The sequence below is a fragment of the Nerophis lumbriciformis genome, linkage group LG05, assembly GCF_033978685.3.
Source record: "Nerophis lumbriciformis linkage group LG05, RoL_Nlum_v2.1, whole genome shotgun sequence".
NCBI lineage: Eukaryota > Metazoa > Chordata > Actinopteri > Syngnathiformes > Syngnathidae > Nerophis > Nerophis lumbriciformis.
In genome coordinates, this window is record NC_084552.2 from 36761226 (window position 1) to 36777258 (window position 16033).

Genomic DNA, 16033 nt, shown 5'->3' on the forward strand with positions numbered 1-16033 from the left:
CTTGAATTAAAAAAAACAAAAACTCTTATTTTTCACTAAAGAAGGGTTCGGTGAATGCACATATGAAACTGCTGGGGTTCGGTACCTCCAACAAAGTTAAGAACCACTGCTATAAACCATCTCATTGTCAATGGTGATGAGTCCGAGGATTGTGGTATCGTCTACAAACTTGACAACAAAGTTGGAGGAGGAAGAGACAGAGCAGTCATGGGTGAACATAGTGTAGAGCACGGAGCTCAGCACAAACCCCTGAGGCGCCCCTGTGTTGATGACAAGGGTGGAGGAAGTGTTAATGTCCACTTAAACACTGTGTGTGATTTGTTAAAACGTTTACAATCCATTTGCACAGGGTGATGTTAAGTCCCAGGTGCTGGAGTTTGGGGTGGAGTCTGTATGGCTGAATGGTGTTAAAAGCTGAACAGTAGTCCACAAAGAGGAGCCGCACATATGTGTTTTTATACTCCAGTAGCGTGTGGAGCATGATGGTGATAGCGTCCTCAGTTGACCAGTTTTCCCTGTAAGCAAACTGAAATGGATCGTGTAATGGAGGTATGGCAGCTTTAATGTGTTTGATAAACCAGTCTCTCCAGGCAATGGGCAGGGATGGAGGTGAGTGCCACAGGCCTGTACTTGTTTAGACATGTGACATTTGACTGTTTCAGAAGGGGGACTTTTTAAACAGGCTGGAACACATGATGTGGACAGTGAAGTGTTGTAGATAAGGTGAAGACGTCCGCCGGCTCCGCAGCGCAGACTTTGAGCACCCGTCCCAGCACTCCATCGGTCTAGGTGCCTTCCTGATGTTGATGCTGCGGAAAATGCATCTCACCTAGACGATGCTCAACGCCTCCCGCTCTATCTGAGCATAGTTAGTCTCTGCTTTGTTCAAGGTCTTTGATGCAAATGCTATAGGCCTTTCTACCCCGTTCGGCATTAAATGTGAATTCACCACCCCCACTCCATACGGGGATGCATCGCAGGTCAACTGAATGGGGAGTGATGCATCAAAATGGGTCAGTACCCCTGACGTCACTAATGTCTCCTTTGTTTTCTGAAAAAAACTCTTGACAGGCATCACTCCAATTCCACTTTTCCTTGACAAAGTAGTTCATGCAGCGGCTTGAGCGTGGATGACAAGTTCGGTACAAAACGGCCATAATTGGCATAATTGGCTCACATTCTCTGGCGGCAGGGCATTCACTATCGCTCGAACCTTTGACGGCGTAGTATGCAACCCTTGGGCATCAATTACATGTCCCAAATATTCAACAGACAGTTGAAAAAATTTGCACTTGTCTTTGCGAACCCTGAGCCCATACTCTTTCAGCCTTTGAAGAGCAGCATCCAAATTGTCCAGATGTTCTTGGTCTGTACTTCCTGTGCACAGAATATCGTCCAAATAGCACTGTACACCAGGGAGGCCATGTAGGATCTGATCCATGGCACGTTGGAAATGTGCAGGGGCTGATGTGATCATGAAAGGGAGTCGACAATATCTGAATAGCCCTTTTTGTGTAATTATGGTGAGCAAGTCTTTAGAATCCTCATGAACGTGCATCTGTAAGTAGGCTTGGTTAAGGTCTATTTTGCTAAACTTTTGCCCATTACTCAGCCCCGCAAACAAATCGTCAATGTGGGGAAGAGGATACTGCTCTGCTGACAGTACAGGGTTCACTTTGAAATCCCCACAGATTCGTATTTCTACCGTCTTCTTGGGTACGGGGACTATGGGCATGGCCCACTCGCTGACAGTCACCGGTTCCAAAACACAGCTCATAACTAAGGCGTCCAATTCATCTCCCTACTGAAAGTGTGACAAAATCTGCTGGGTCAAAAGTATACATACAGCAACATACATCATCAATTTTAGTGATGTAGAAAAGGTACATCCATTTATCCATCCATCCATTTTCTACCGCTTGTCCCTTTCAGGGCCGCGGGGGGTGCTAGAGCCTATCTCCGCTGTATTCGTGCAGAAGGCGGGGTACAATATTTATGTATAAAATGCACAATCAATCATAATCACTCACATGAATGTTTTTTTGTGTAACAAACAAGTATGTGCTCCAATCACTGTATCACAAAAAAATAAGAGTTGTAGAAATTATTTGAAACTCAAGACAGCCATGACATTATGTCCTTCCCACGTGTATGGAAACTTTTGACCGCGACTATATATGGAATGCAGTGTTTCCCCCAGAAAATGTGTTAGTTAAGGTGGTGTCTCTCCGGCGGACAGACCGGGGAATAGGGTGGGTGGGTGTAAGGATCGGTGTAACTTGGCCTGTCGCCATCACATCTCCACTTCGTCGCTTCCACCACAGCAATAGACTACAGACTGCGGTGAAGAAGGCCGACTTTGTCGCATGAAGAAGCCTACAATTTTTGGTTGTGTTTTCCGCTCCATTTGCTGAATGGCGATATACGATATATATCTTGATATTTTATCCGTAAAGTAAAAACAACACAGTCCTAGTTACCTGAGATAATAAGTATGTCATTATTATGACTTAGTAAGTAATTTGACTTACTAAGTCAAATGAATGATTTACTGTAAGTGAGCGTTTGCAATAAGGGTTTGAAAAAAAGAGTTAAAAGTGGAGCCACATGCTGACATATGTTTAACTCCATCTATCCATCCATTTTCTACCGCGTGTCCATTTTGGGGTCACGGGGGGTGCTGCAGCCTATCTCAGCGGCATTCGGGCGGAAGGCGGGGTATACCCTGGACAAGTCGCCACCTCATCACAGGGCCAACATAGTTAGACAGACAACATTCACACTCACATTCACACACTAAGGCCAATTTAGTGTTGCTCATCATGCTTAATTTATTACAGCATTTGGGAAGCCTGTAGTTGATTTTTATTAATATATATTATACTTTTATCAACATGTGATAGCAGGTACCCTGCCATTCAAACCTTGGCGGCTACATTACTAATGATTAATGTAACTATAGCTGAAAAAATAGTACAATAGCAATAGGAGAGACTATTCATCCCTGAACACCATGGAGTTCATGTAGGCTTTATGGTGCAGTTACATTATTATATTAACTATCAGAGATGGCTTCAGGAAACTTTTCATTTAACAAAATGTCCTTTTTTGCTGCTTCAACACACCTCAATCAACACAGAAAAAGGTAAAGTGAAATAACTTAGTTGTTAACTGTAGGTCAATAATTCTTGTCTTTCTCTCAGACAGATAGAGCTTTGCTGTCCGTAACACACACACGCACACACACTGCAAAATGAGCTAACGTTACGCTAAAAGCTAATTAGCCTTCACCTCAAGGACTGCGAGCGAGCTGAGCTGACGTTTATGCTTCTAGAACAGGGGTGTCAAACACAAATACAGAGTGGGCCAAAATTTAAAACTGAACAAAGCCGCGGGCCAAAGTTGAACAAATTAACCTTTTAATAGGGACCCAAACAAGTTTTGCATTGAATATTGAACAAGCAAGGCTTGTATAACTTTATAGTGACATGCAAAATCGAGTTTCTAATAATAATAATTAAAAAATATCAATGGCATATCAAATACAATTTAAATAAAAATTGAATGCCTCTTTTCTATTTGCAGCCTTCTGAGGTAAATGTCAACATTAACTTTTTCCACATGCTAATAAATTTAAAAAAATACAATAACAATGAATAAAACAACCATTCAGGACTCTAAACAGCTCAGTTTGCAACACACTGATCTAATCTGATGCGCCCAAGCCAGATACCTGCCATCTTTTCTTGGATGCAAGTTCATTAATGTCGGGGCTCAGGCTTTGAGCTGAGGCAACCTTCATTATCGAACGAAGGTGTTCATCAGTGATTATATCTCGTCCACCCGGACCACAGTCTTGGGGGCGTTCCTTATATGCACTGTCTTTAACGTACTCTACGAGCTGTCGTCACGTCCGCTTTTCATCCATTCAGACCCAGTCACAAGATATGTGCGGCTTCTGTACGCACACACGAGTGAATGCAACGCATACTTCATCAACAGCGATACAGGTAGTCATTCTTGTTTGGTGTGGATTCACAGTGTGGCGTATATTTCTAACAGTGTTAGAGTTTTTTTATTCGGCTACACTCAGTGTAACCTGTATCGCTGTTGATGAAGTATGCGTTGCATTCAATTGTGTGTGCGTGCAGAAGCCGCACATGTTATGTGACTGGGTCAGCACTCATTGGACTGTCTGAAAAGCAGACGTGACGATTTTCGGGAGGGGCGCTGAAGTTCGGAAGACTCCCGGGAGGGTTGGCAAGTATTAGAATTAGCGTTGTTACCGCGGTACCGCCGCAATATATAATCGGCGGGCCAGCTTTAGTGTTAATTTGATATCACCTCAAGGGCCAAGAGAAATTACACGGCGGGCCAAATTTGGCCCGCAGGCCAGAGTTTGACACCCATGTTCTAGAACGTCAACGGGCTCATAGTGATGTTACTAGTAGTTGACCGGGAGGTGTTTATTATCATTTGGGGAGAGTTCGCTGCCTTACCTGCTAAACACTTTTCTGCTTAACACATCACAGGAGCAATGACCCCATGCGCTCTGAATACGCACCGCTGATTGGCTGTTACAAGCGCTCTGAATACGCACTGCTGATTCGCTGTTACGTGCTCTGAATATGCACTGCTGATTTGCTGTTACCGCTCTGCGTGTAACCAATCAGATGGTTCTGTGCGTGGGACAATGCTGGGTGCTGCAGAGATGTACTGACAGAGGCAGAACGAAGCGGAGCAGCTTGTTAAGACTTTAGTTTAGGCGGTGGCTGTGGGAAACCCTGGAATGTATGTATATATCTCATATATGGTATTGTTAATATAGTGAAATTAACTTTTTTCCTGTGGTATACAGTGTTGGGTTAGTTACTGAAAACCAGTAACTAGTTACAGTTACTAGTTACTTTATTTCAAAAGTAACTCAGTTACTAACTCAGTTACTTAAACCAAAAAGTAATGCGTTACTGTGAAAAGTAACTATTTAGTTACTTATATATATATTTTTTAATTTTTTTAAGGCCCCATAATGCCCTTTTAGCCTTCATTTTAGTACTGTTATTGCACTGGAGAATAATACAATCTGTTCTTCAACTTGACATGCATTTGCATCACTGAACTCTGCTAAGCAATGTGCTCTACATACAACACACAAAGACAAAGATATGTTTTAAAGGGCCAATTTGTTTCAGACCAGAACAAATTGACAAAACTATTTTAAATAGCTGCAACTTAACATACATAAGTAACAAACAGCATAATAACAACATAGCTGTAAAACAAGAAAGGCACACACTACATACATAAAGCCTAACCAGGCGTTTTCTCAAGGAATTATGAAATAAAATCATGTCTGAAGCCCAGAACACTCTACACATTTCCCCACTTAGTTTAGAGAAAAGGAAATATTAGCCTGGCCCACTAGTATCCCTCTCTAGGTTTGTGAACTTTATAGTCTAAACATTTAGAGTGATGTGATAATCAAACACTCTAAAAGTTTAAAATGAAAGAGTATATAAGAGAATTGACAGAGTGTGTGTACCTTCACGTGTGCAGTGCCTCGTTAAAATCCAGCCGCTGTTGGAGGTGGAGGTGAGTGTGTCTCTTTACTAGCTTCGTCGAAGCATGTTGTTTTTGTCGCTGTTTCAGCATATTTGAAACTTACATTCAGCTAAAATGTTATTTTCTTTGTGGTCGATAAAAGAAACGTACTGAAAATATCTCCATTTTAAGAAACTCGGCTTCGGGGTTCGCCATGACGTCTTGATAGTAGACACAGACACGCCCCCTCCCACACACACACACACACACACACACACACACACACACACACACACGTACACACAGATAGCGCGCGGCGCGCCTCTTTTTTGTCGCCTCTTCAGCAGCGACACTCAGATCTTCTCAGTTTCTAGCCGATACTACATAAAAAATAACGCAAAATAACGCAGTAACGCATCATGTAGTAACGGTAACGGAGTTACTGAATATAAAAAATAACGCGTTAGATTACTAGTTACCGCCGATAGTAACGGCGTTACAGTAACGCGTTACTTTGTAACGCGTTAGTCCCAACACTGGTGGTATATGTGTTTTGCAACGTTAGTAATGCCGTCTTATTGTTTCCGCCGCAACCACTATGATTCAAGGTTGCAGAAGGAGAGCATATTTGTCCAGAAGTTAACATTCAGACAAGGCAAGCACAAGAAAAGCTTTCGTGGATGTGGCCATATTGATTTCCGACATTTGAACTGAAACGTTCATACTTCGACTATGACATAATTCCCAGCTCAAACTTCCAGTTTCAGAGGTAAATGGAATGCACTATCAGTAGTTGCCAACATTTTTTAGCCCAGAATCCCCGGTCTTGAGGTTAAAAAAGTGATACATATAGAAAGACAACGTTTTGTGGTATAGTTAGTTGTTAATACCATTTGAGCTTTTTATCTTTATGCTTTTTCCTCCATTTTTTCCTGCTTTTTTTGTTTAATTATATTTCTGCAATGTTCCGAGGGGCCAATGAAAAAATTAGCTGCATACCAAATGACACATGCGCCTTACATTTTTGATACCTTTGCTTTTACAGTTCTTTTGTGTGACTTGAACAAGCATTTTTATTTAGCTTGTCCGCTTGAAGGCTTCCCGTCAAGACTGAATGATGAAAATTAAAGAAAGAAATAGATATTGTTCATACACTGAATTGATGCATTACAACACTCAGCCTTAACGATCTGCGTCGCCATCAGTTGGAAGATTTTTTGGTGGTGCACATCACATTATGCAACCATTGTTTTGCTTGCCCGTTGGTGCGGCATGATGTTGGGCCTGTGTCTTTACCTGGGCCGCCCCTCCCTACATGTAGGCCTGGGTTGATAACAAGTTAAGCTGGACAATATATTGTGCCACAAATAATTCCCAATTAACATACTTACTGTTAGCTTTATATTGGGACCTAATTTAGCACTAATGTAGTCATAATATATAGATTGGGATGTTCCGATAAAGGTTTTATGCTGCCAATTCCGATGCCGACCATGAATTAGATCGGCCGATATCAATACCCACAACATATATTAACATGTTATTGTTTATTAAAGGTGAGTGCAAGTGTAACAATATCAACAACAAATTTGACCTAGCTCATTATTCTCTTTTATTATATGCAATTGTTTAGGCAAAATAAAGGTAATAGTACACCATAACTAAACTAAAGCAAGGACTATCTGCTACTCATTTAAATCCTTTGGTTTTTGCCCCCAAAGTCCTCCTGTGTATTGGGAGTTATTCAGAGTTTGAAAACATTACCAAAAACAATTATTTTAAGATAATACACATTTTGATTTAATCACACTATTATTGGTCATCTACTGATACTACCCTTAATATTGACACCACCAATTTATGGATCGATTCACCCGCTTCTCTTACTTGTCATGTACTGACTGACAATGCTTACATACCAAAAGTTGCCGTTATCCTCTCTCTAGATTGTAATCTACTTTTTAATATTTGTTTTTTATCTGCTGTAACGCAGTGCCAGCTACATTTCTTAAATTCTTCTAAGCACTTACTTATTGGTGTTGTTTCAAGCTAGCTTACCTTAGCTATTAGCATGCCTGCTCATGGCTTTCTCTACTCGTGTAACATGTTTAGCCCTGTCTTCTAGTGATAATACTTGATAATGATACTTAAGATACGAACGAAAAACAGTTTTTGACTGTAATGGAGGTGAGTATTATTAGTTTAGGCGAGCGTTCCCACACTGTGGATGCAAACACATAATTAGATACTCGCCAGTGGCAGATAGAGAGGATCCGCGTTTGTGATATGCCCTAAAAGGCTTTAATCGGCCAATCAAATGTTTTTTTTTTTACAAAAGTCTACTGATACCGATTGGTGGGCAATAGATCGGCACATCGCTAATAATACAGTATATGATAATGATAATGCAAGTAAACCTATCAAACGCAATACACTAATATATGTCTTGTGTTTTTTTACCTTTTGTAATTGGAAGTCAAGCACTAAATCATCTTAAGTAAACTTAAAAATACAATGGACTTTCAAATTGTTCGCAAACGTGCAGATTTTTTCTCAGTTGGAAAAACTGGGTCGGGTATTTTGTTTTTGTTGCCTAACTACTTTCCATTTTCAGGGAATTCAACATACTTGTTTATCCGTCTTGATGGGCTCATCCTGCTCATCTGGTTTGAAGACGAAATGTACCCACACCTGGACAGGTGGCTTTGCAATCATGTTTCTTTCTTTTATTTTTTTGTTACTTTGCCGCGCTTCTGACTGGTGAGTGAAGACAAGCGAAGCGCTTTTTCGGAGCATCCTGTGTGTGCGTGACAAAAAGGTTCACGGTGTTCATTTATTCTGCAATTGAATAATCGCGTTCAGGTGCTGCGAGTGATGCACTGAGTAAACCCTCCTGCACCCTTTTTTGAAGTGACGGAGGAAAACAAACACACGGACATGGCAATTTATCGATGCGGGCAAAGTTCAGAATCAGAATCAGAATCAGCTTTATTGTCATTACGCACGGTAACGAGATTGTTATCAATTAATAGATTTATTGACTATCAGCCCAGGCTGAATTATGGCATACAATTTAAAAAATGTTTACCTTTTGATTACTTTTGGATGAACAACTAAACGTTTGTACTGCTGTCACATCTGTTACATGTCCAATTTATATCCATAATAAAGAACCCTGGGTCAGATTTGAAAAAATCTGATACAGGTCACACATGAGCAGAAATAACAGAATTGACATGCAGTATGAACATAGTACATCATGTTATTGTGTGATATCCGACCTGGAAATAGCTGACCTGATAATAAATAATTTTAGAGTTTGTATCTTTTTCTGTCTATCCTTTCTCACACGTGACCAGCAGGAAGTAAGCAGGAGTGAGTGACCATGTATCCAACCAAAAAACCAGCGTAGACGAGCCAAGATGAGATGCTCCAAGAATTAGTCCTGTCTAGGCTGCCGTGCTCCTGTCCACTGCAATAACCACTTTTTTTTTTTTTAATTTTCCAGCTTTGCTTTGACATCAAGGCATTGTACCTCTTCTACTGCTCCGGGACCCCCCAACCAGTTCTCTTTTCAGAGGGCATTCTGAGAACTTTATCCTGATCGGCCGACAGGCTGCCTTCTGGAGGTTGGTTTGGCTCCAAGACACCCCCAGCAGGCTGTGCCCCTCATACCTACAACCACTTTCTGCTGTGGACATAAGTGTTGTAGGCTTGCAAACACCATGTCTAATCCTCCATATAACCCGTATGGGAACCAAAGAAGACCGACAGGGGGAGACTTCCAACAGGTCTCTTCTGTACTGGGGACTGCATCCAGTCTCGGCTCTCCTGCAGGTCCATCGCAGACTTCTGACAAGACTTTTCCATTGCCAGTGCTCAACTATCGGTCAATGGAAAGAGCCAGTTTTAATGAAGATCTGCAGTGGTCCGTCGACACACATGTTAGCAGAGCCAGAGAAGAGGTGAGGCTTCAAGGTAAAGCAATACACCAGCCATCAGCTCAAGACACTCGCAGGCAAGAGTTCATCTCAGCGATTGGAAGGACGAGCTCCTACCAAAACCTCAGCAGAAGTTCTGGCAACGAAAGCAGCACCAGTGGCGGCTCCTTAAACTGTTTGTCCAGCTACAGCCGAGCCACAGCTGACAAAGCCTCTGTTCATTGTCCATCGTCAACTCTTGCTGGCTACTCTGTGTTCAATATATCCAGTGAGGGTCAACGAGACTTTCACTCTATTCCAGGTTTAGATATTGACAGGCCAAACATGGCCCAAACTGGGGCCTCTTATGAGCGCACTAAGCCTAAATATACATTTGAGTCAGCGACCAACATTCTTTTGCAATTTGGACTTGAAAAGGAAGACTTGGAACGTCTTATCACCTACTCAGAAGACCAAATCACCCCCGCCAATTTACCGTTTATCCTGCGCCAAATCCGCATTCAGAAGAACAAAAAGGCCTCGGATGCAGATAGGCCCAAAGCAATTCCTGAACCTGCGCTCACTGGTGGCTCAGGCAGTCTGACCAGTTGGGGTGGTTCAGGAATGATTGGGATGGACCACGGAGATGCAGCATCTCTTCTTCTCCAGGCAAGTAAAGTTATTGACTACGGTCATACACGCAAATACACTTGCAGGATTGGGGAGGATGCTGCGAGCGTAGCTAAAGGAGCTGAGGAAGACACTTTGTTGATGAATCACAATTTGGATAGAGGCACTCGCATTCAAGAGCCGGCACAGCAGGTTGGAAAAAGTGCTTGCCAGGATCAGGCAAGTGCAGGCTCATCTTTGAGCTCCATGCTGACTCAAAAAAGTAATATTGCAGTGATAGCAGCACAGACCCTACCAATGCAGACCCAAAAATCCATGTTCACTACTTTCTCTAAAGACACTGGCATGCGAGATAATCCATCTCTAGCCCCTAAAGCCAGGCCTTTTATACAGGCGGCGGCTGACCTCAAGCCTACCTTAAAACCACAACCGCTATCCACTCAGTTTTGTGATGTCCATCCTAGCAGACCTGTCCTCTCTTCAGATACTGCCAGTTGCACCAGTGAGCAGCCTAAAAGTCAAGGTTCAGCTGGTGCAAAGCAGGTCAAAAACCTTGAAACCGAGCAGCAACAGCAGAAGAAGAATTTGGAGAAAGCACAGCCAACAAAAAAAGACAATAAGCACCAACCAGTGCTCCAGAAGCAGCAGGTTCTCAAAGACCAGGCCAAGCAGAAATTCACGCAGCTACCCTTTCTGTTAAGAAAGCAGATGTGTACGCCAATTTCCATGGCAAAGTCGCCACATCTTTCCATGCCGCCTGCGTTATACATTCCCAACGTCAGCATGGCCACGCAGCCTGTGTTCCCCGCGGGTCAAAGCGCCAACAGCAAACCTCAACTCCAGGCTCCCCCAGCGCAGACTGTTGTCTCAAAAGGCGGACCGGCGTTATCGATGGTGCAAGACTATAGTGCAGTAACGCCCATCGTGTTTCCACACACGTGTGTTCTGTGTAACAAAGAGTGCACGTTCATTGAGGTGAGTGAACCAGGATTCTGTTTTGATGTGCTTCTTCTTTTCTCTTTATCACACTTTGAAAGGGTTGCATTCGTTGTCTTCCACGGACGTCGATCAGCACCAATGAGACTCCTTTTTTTTTAACTTAAATGTTATATTCTGTTGTTAATCTGACATACCATTTTGTATTGCACTAATTGTAAAAAGAAAAGTCCTGCACATACAGTACCAATCGAGAGAAGACGATTTTGCTTCATCTTTGACCCCTTTTTGATGGATTTTTTTTTTTGGACCTACCTGGTGACCTTCTACTGGGCAGCAGCTTCCCTAAGGCTTTTGTTTTCCTGATCCTCTATGATGGATGCCAAGACAACCTAGATGTCCAAGAGAAGAACCACAAGGAGATTTATCTTTTAGAAAGTTTTACAGATTGGTGTTTTAACACTTAGGACTGCTTGCTTTGTAGCTTTTTGCTCATCAGTAAGAAAACACATACTTTTCATGTCTGTTTGTATGAATCCAGAGAAATGTCAGTCCTGAAGATTATTTTGGTGATGATGTTAGCACCTATTTTTGCCTGCTAGGATTGGATCGCTCACCAAAATACAACCCTTCACCTTGAGAACTGCAAAGTCTTTCGAAAGCGGTGTGTTCTTTTTTTACTTGAATTAAAACCAAAAGTTAATTTGCTTTAGTTGACTATTGTCATTGCTGCACTAAAGACTTGAACCTTGACAGAACTGTTTATGATAATTCAGGTTTCCAAATTGGGATGGAGAGTTGCTTAGGGTCTCTGATGAAAAAGGGCAGAAGACGTCCACGTCCACATCACAGTCTCACCATAAGAAAAGCCAGCGTAAGAGTCGCTCATCTTCCTGTTCTCGCAGTCCTCGGTATCGTCGCAGTTCGAACAACCAGAGAGACAAGAGAAGTGACTCCCGTTCGCCTCACAACTCCAGATACAGTCGCAGGTTCTGCCAAACGATCCTAGTACATGTTGGACTTGACTTGTAGACTTGACTGACTTTACTTTGTCATTCTCCCAGGTCTCGTTCACGCTCCAGAAGCTATGATAGGCACCACTCTCTGCCCAGAAGTCAGGAACGGCACTCGTCTTCACCGAAGAAGAGCAGCAATAGACTGTCGTCTTCCCATAGAAGCCGGGATCGGTACTCATCGCTGAGAAGCCGCGAAAGGAGGTCGTCGACGCCAACCCAGCGCAATAAACGATCGTCATCCAAAAGATACCGTGAGAGGCGATCCCCATCGCAGAGCCGGCGAAGCAAACGGTCGTCACCTAAAATAGGTCGTGAGAGGCGATCTTCATCGCATAGCCAGCGCAATAAACGCTCATCACCCGAAAGAAGCCGCAAGAGGCGATCCTCATCGCAGAGCCAGGGAAGCAACAGCTCGTCAACATCAAGAAGTCGTGAGAGGCAATCCTCGTCGCCGGGCCAGCGCAATAAACGCTCATCACCCTATAGAAGCCACGAGAGACGTTCTTCCGCCAGAAGGACCCATGAAGCTAACGCAGAGATACTTGCCAAAAAGCTTCTGGAATCATCAGGTGTGACATAGATGTTTAGAACCTCAATTAAATGCATTGTGTCTTGACTACTTTGTCTTTGTCTTGGTCCAGCTGTCCAGTCTTTGTCAAAGCAATCCGACATGGAGGCTGTGGTTAAAACTCTTGCCCCAGCCTTGTTGGCTGAACTGGCCAAAATGAAGTCACCCCTTTCCAAAGGAGGCACCTCCTCTTCAAAGTCCACTGCAGCCGCAAAGAAATCCGCTGCCTGCTCCTCAGCAGCAGCCAACAAAAAGGGCGCAAAAGCGACAGCCAGCATGCAAAAAGATTCATCTGCAAAGAATAAGGTTAATGCTTGCGAGGTCACCGATAAAAGTTTTATTTTATTTTATTTTTTTAATTGTGTGCTCCTCTCTGCCTTTGATCAGCCTGGTAAAACCTCTGCTCCAACCTTCGTGACGCTTGAAGGAATTGTTCCGAATCTTACTTATGGTGACATGGTGGCCACCGCTGAGCAGTACGGGAAAATCAAATCACTTGTTCTCATTCGCGCCAAATGGCAGGTACTTACTTTTTGTTCTTGTATTTGTGTCTTTCTCCAACTTACATCATTTGCAACACAATATATCTCTTTTTATATTGTCATGTCTTGATAACAATGATGTGTGGTTGTAGGCAGTGGTTTGTTATGAGAAAAGGGAAGATGCAGAGAAATTTCGGGACATAAAAAACTTTGAACTGAAAGGATTTCCAATCACTGTAATGGAAGAAAAGGTGGGATATTTTTTGCTTTTATGATAGTGTATATGAACATTTAATGTATAGTCGTTGAATCTCAGTGAGTTTCTTTTTGACTGCAGGGGACTCTCACTAAGAAGAATCCTCAAAAGTAAGTTGCATTGCTTCATTTACCTCAACTTATTTTCACAGGAAAGATCAGTAAAAAATGGGGATGGTTTGATTCGATATTACCTAAATTTACTGTGTCGGAAATTGCGAGGGGCAGAGACCATCACATCCCATCCATTAGTCCAAATATTATGGAAATCTTCAATTTAACCCTGGCGGCTGCAACGTGAATTGATTACCTTACTGCCGTTGTCACGTCAGCTGTGTAGAATTACTTTACATTCCAAAAAGAGAGTTTTAGCTGACGGCAACCATGCTGTATTGGACTTTGACTGCCCATATTGGCAGTCACAGCAACGACCATATTTTTTGGACCACAAGGCACACCGGATTATAAAGTGCACTGCAGATGAGGGGGTCTATTAAGTTCTATTTTCATACAAAAGGCGCACCGGATTATAAGACTCATTAAAGCGGTCATATTATGATTTTTTTTTTACACTTCCTTGAGGTCCACATAACATGTAATGGAGGTTCTTCGGTAAAAATGTTGCAAACTTTTCCAGAACAGTTGCTTTCTGATCGTCTTTTCAGGATGCACTGTTTTGTGGGCGATCTTATTTTCGTGGCCCCACTTCGACAGCGTCTTTTCCCCGTCATCTTTGTTGTACCGGTAGTTTTTAGTGCTGCCATAGCAAGTCTACTGACAGATATCAGTTTGAACTAGGGCTGGGCGATATGGCCTTTTATTAATATCTCAATATTTTTAGGCCATGTCACGAAACATGATTTATATCTCGATATTTGGCCTTAGCCTTGAATTAACACTTGATGCATATAATCACACCAGTATGGTGATCGTATGTGTCTACATTAAAACATTCTTGTTCATACGGCATTAATATATGCTCATTTTAAACTTTCATGCAGAGAGGGAAATCACAACTAAGTCAATTTACCAAAACTGTATTTATTAAACAGTTATTAAGCAGTGGCACAAACATTCATGTAATTTCCAAAACAGAACATGCAAGATTGTCAGAGACATTTCAAAACAAGCTATTAGTGCAATTTTGTGCATGATGTCACTAAGATGACATATCAAAACAACACTAAATTAAAATTCACTTTTTGAACAGAACGCCACTACAATGTTTTAAAACAAATAAAGTGCACTTTGTGCATGATGTCACACAAGATATTTCAATAACTGTCAAATAAAAATGAGCTGCATAATAGGAAATCAAATAGTGTATGTCGTTTGCTATGTGGTAGGTTACTGCGGACGTTATCGCCTTCTGTTGTTGACTATTTTTTTCATACGGTGTTGATCTGGAAATGGTTGCTTAGGCATTTTGTTGGTGTGGCACCGAACGGAGATATTGACATGCAGAGTTTCAAGCACTCCTTATTCTCTAGCGGGTGACTTTTCAAATGATGCTACAAATTAGCAGTAATGCTACTTTTTGTAGCAGCGCTTTTGCCGCATACTTGACGTTACTGTTGTTTGTTCAACATCTTCCCGCTTGAAGCCAAACCACCGCCAGACGATGGACCCCTGCTGTTTTTCTTGGGAATTAATTTTTCTTACTTCATTTGTTACCATATTCGCACCTTCTCTCTCTCGTATTACCACTTGCACCGCACCGCTAGCAGCACAGCTAACTTTACCCATTCTGCTACCTCTGCTCCGCGAGAGCGTATGACGTTGCACGCGCGACAGTATGTGACGTATGTAAGAAGGTGCGCTTGTTTTATGTCTCTGTGAGAAGTAGAGACAAGAAAGAGGGAGAAAAGCCTGTAGTGCAGTGGTTCTCAAACTTTTTTTGTCATCCCCCACTTTGGACAAGGGGGAGTTTTCAAGCCCCACCTGCCCCCATCACCCCAACAGAACGCTAATGCCAAGCTTAACATTTTCAAATTTATTGAACATCAAGTAACATCAAGTTGTATACATTCAAACTCAATAACATAACATAACATCAAGTTCAATAATAAATAAAATAACTGTGCAGCTGTGGTATAACTTGCATCAAGTTCAATAATAAATAAAATAACTAAGCATGACTGACACCAGGTCTATTGCAGCGGGGAGAATGAGCTGCTCAGCAATTGTGTGAGGTGTCATGTACTGTTTTGTCATGTCCGAGCCACCGTAGCATGTGTTCAGTGTGTGACGTCACGGGAGGGAGGGAGAGTTTGGACTCTCGAAGTTGTTAATAAACGGGAGCGATCCGAGGCATTGAGTTTAAACGTGTTGCCTGATTATTATTAAATTAAGACACCTAAATAAGCACATAGGTGAAACCGAGGACATAACATGTGTTTTTTGCATTGTGCAATTCTGTATGCAACTCTATATGAAGCCATTTGAGCGTTACTGTTTACTGATGTAGCTTTTACCATTCGCTTCTCCTGTTGACGGTACTCTGTCAGTTTTCTTTGAAATAAATCAAGTGGCTTATTGACGTGATTGGGGTGTGTGGTCTCGAGGTGTCTCTTTAATTTGTTGGGTCTCATGCTGTCTGCTGCTAGCGCTTTTAGACACAGAACACACAGGGGTCTCTCCTCTGCCCCCACCACCGCTGCCGTGAATCCAAGAGCAAGATACCCT

General features: G+C 42.4%; 1 protein-coding gene across 1 annotated transcript in view; it reads left to right on the top strand.

Annotated features, from left to right (window-relative positions):
* LOC133606538 (uncharacterized) overlaps nucleotides 1-16033 on the top strand; it is a 33079-nt gene that overhangs the window by 3806 nt on the left and 13240 nt on the right. The window contains exons 3-10 of the mRNA XM_061960597.2: nucleotides 9050-11066; nucleotides 11630-11691; nucleotides 11804-12016; nucleotides 12092-12612; nucleotides 12685-12917; nucleotides 12999-13133; nucleotides 13246-13344; nucleotides 13431-13459. Coding sequence (XP_061816581.2) covers nucleotides 9267-11066; nucleotides 11630-11691; nucleotides 11804-12016; nucleotides 12092-12612; nucleotides 12685-12917; nucleotides 12999-13133; nucleotides 13246-13344; nucleotides 13431-13459 — 3092 coding nt within the window. The 5' untranslated portion in view covers nucleotides 9050-9266. The remainder of the gene's footprint in view (nucleotides 1-9049; nucleotides 11067-11629; nucleotides 11692-11803; nucleotides 12017-12091; nucleotides 12613-12684; nucleotides 12918-12998; nucleotides 13134-13245; nucleotides 13345-13430; nucleotides 13460-16033) is intronic.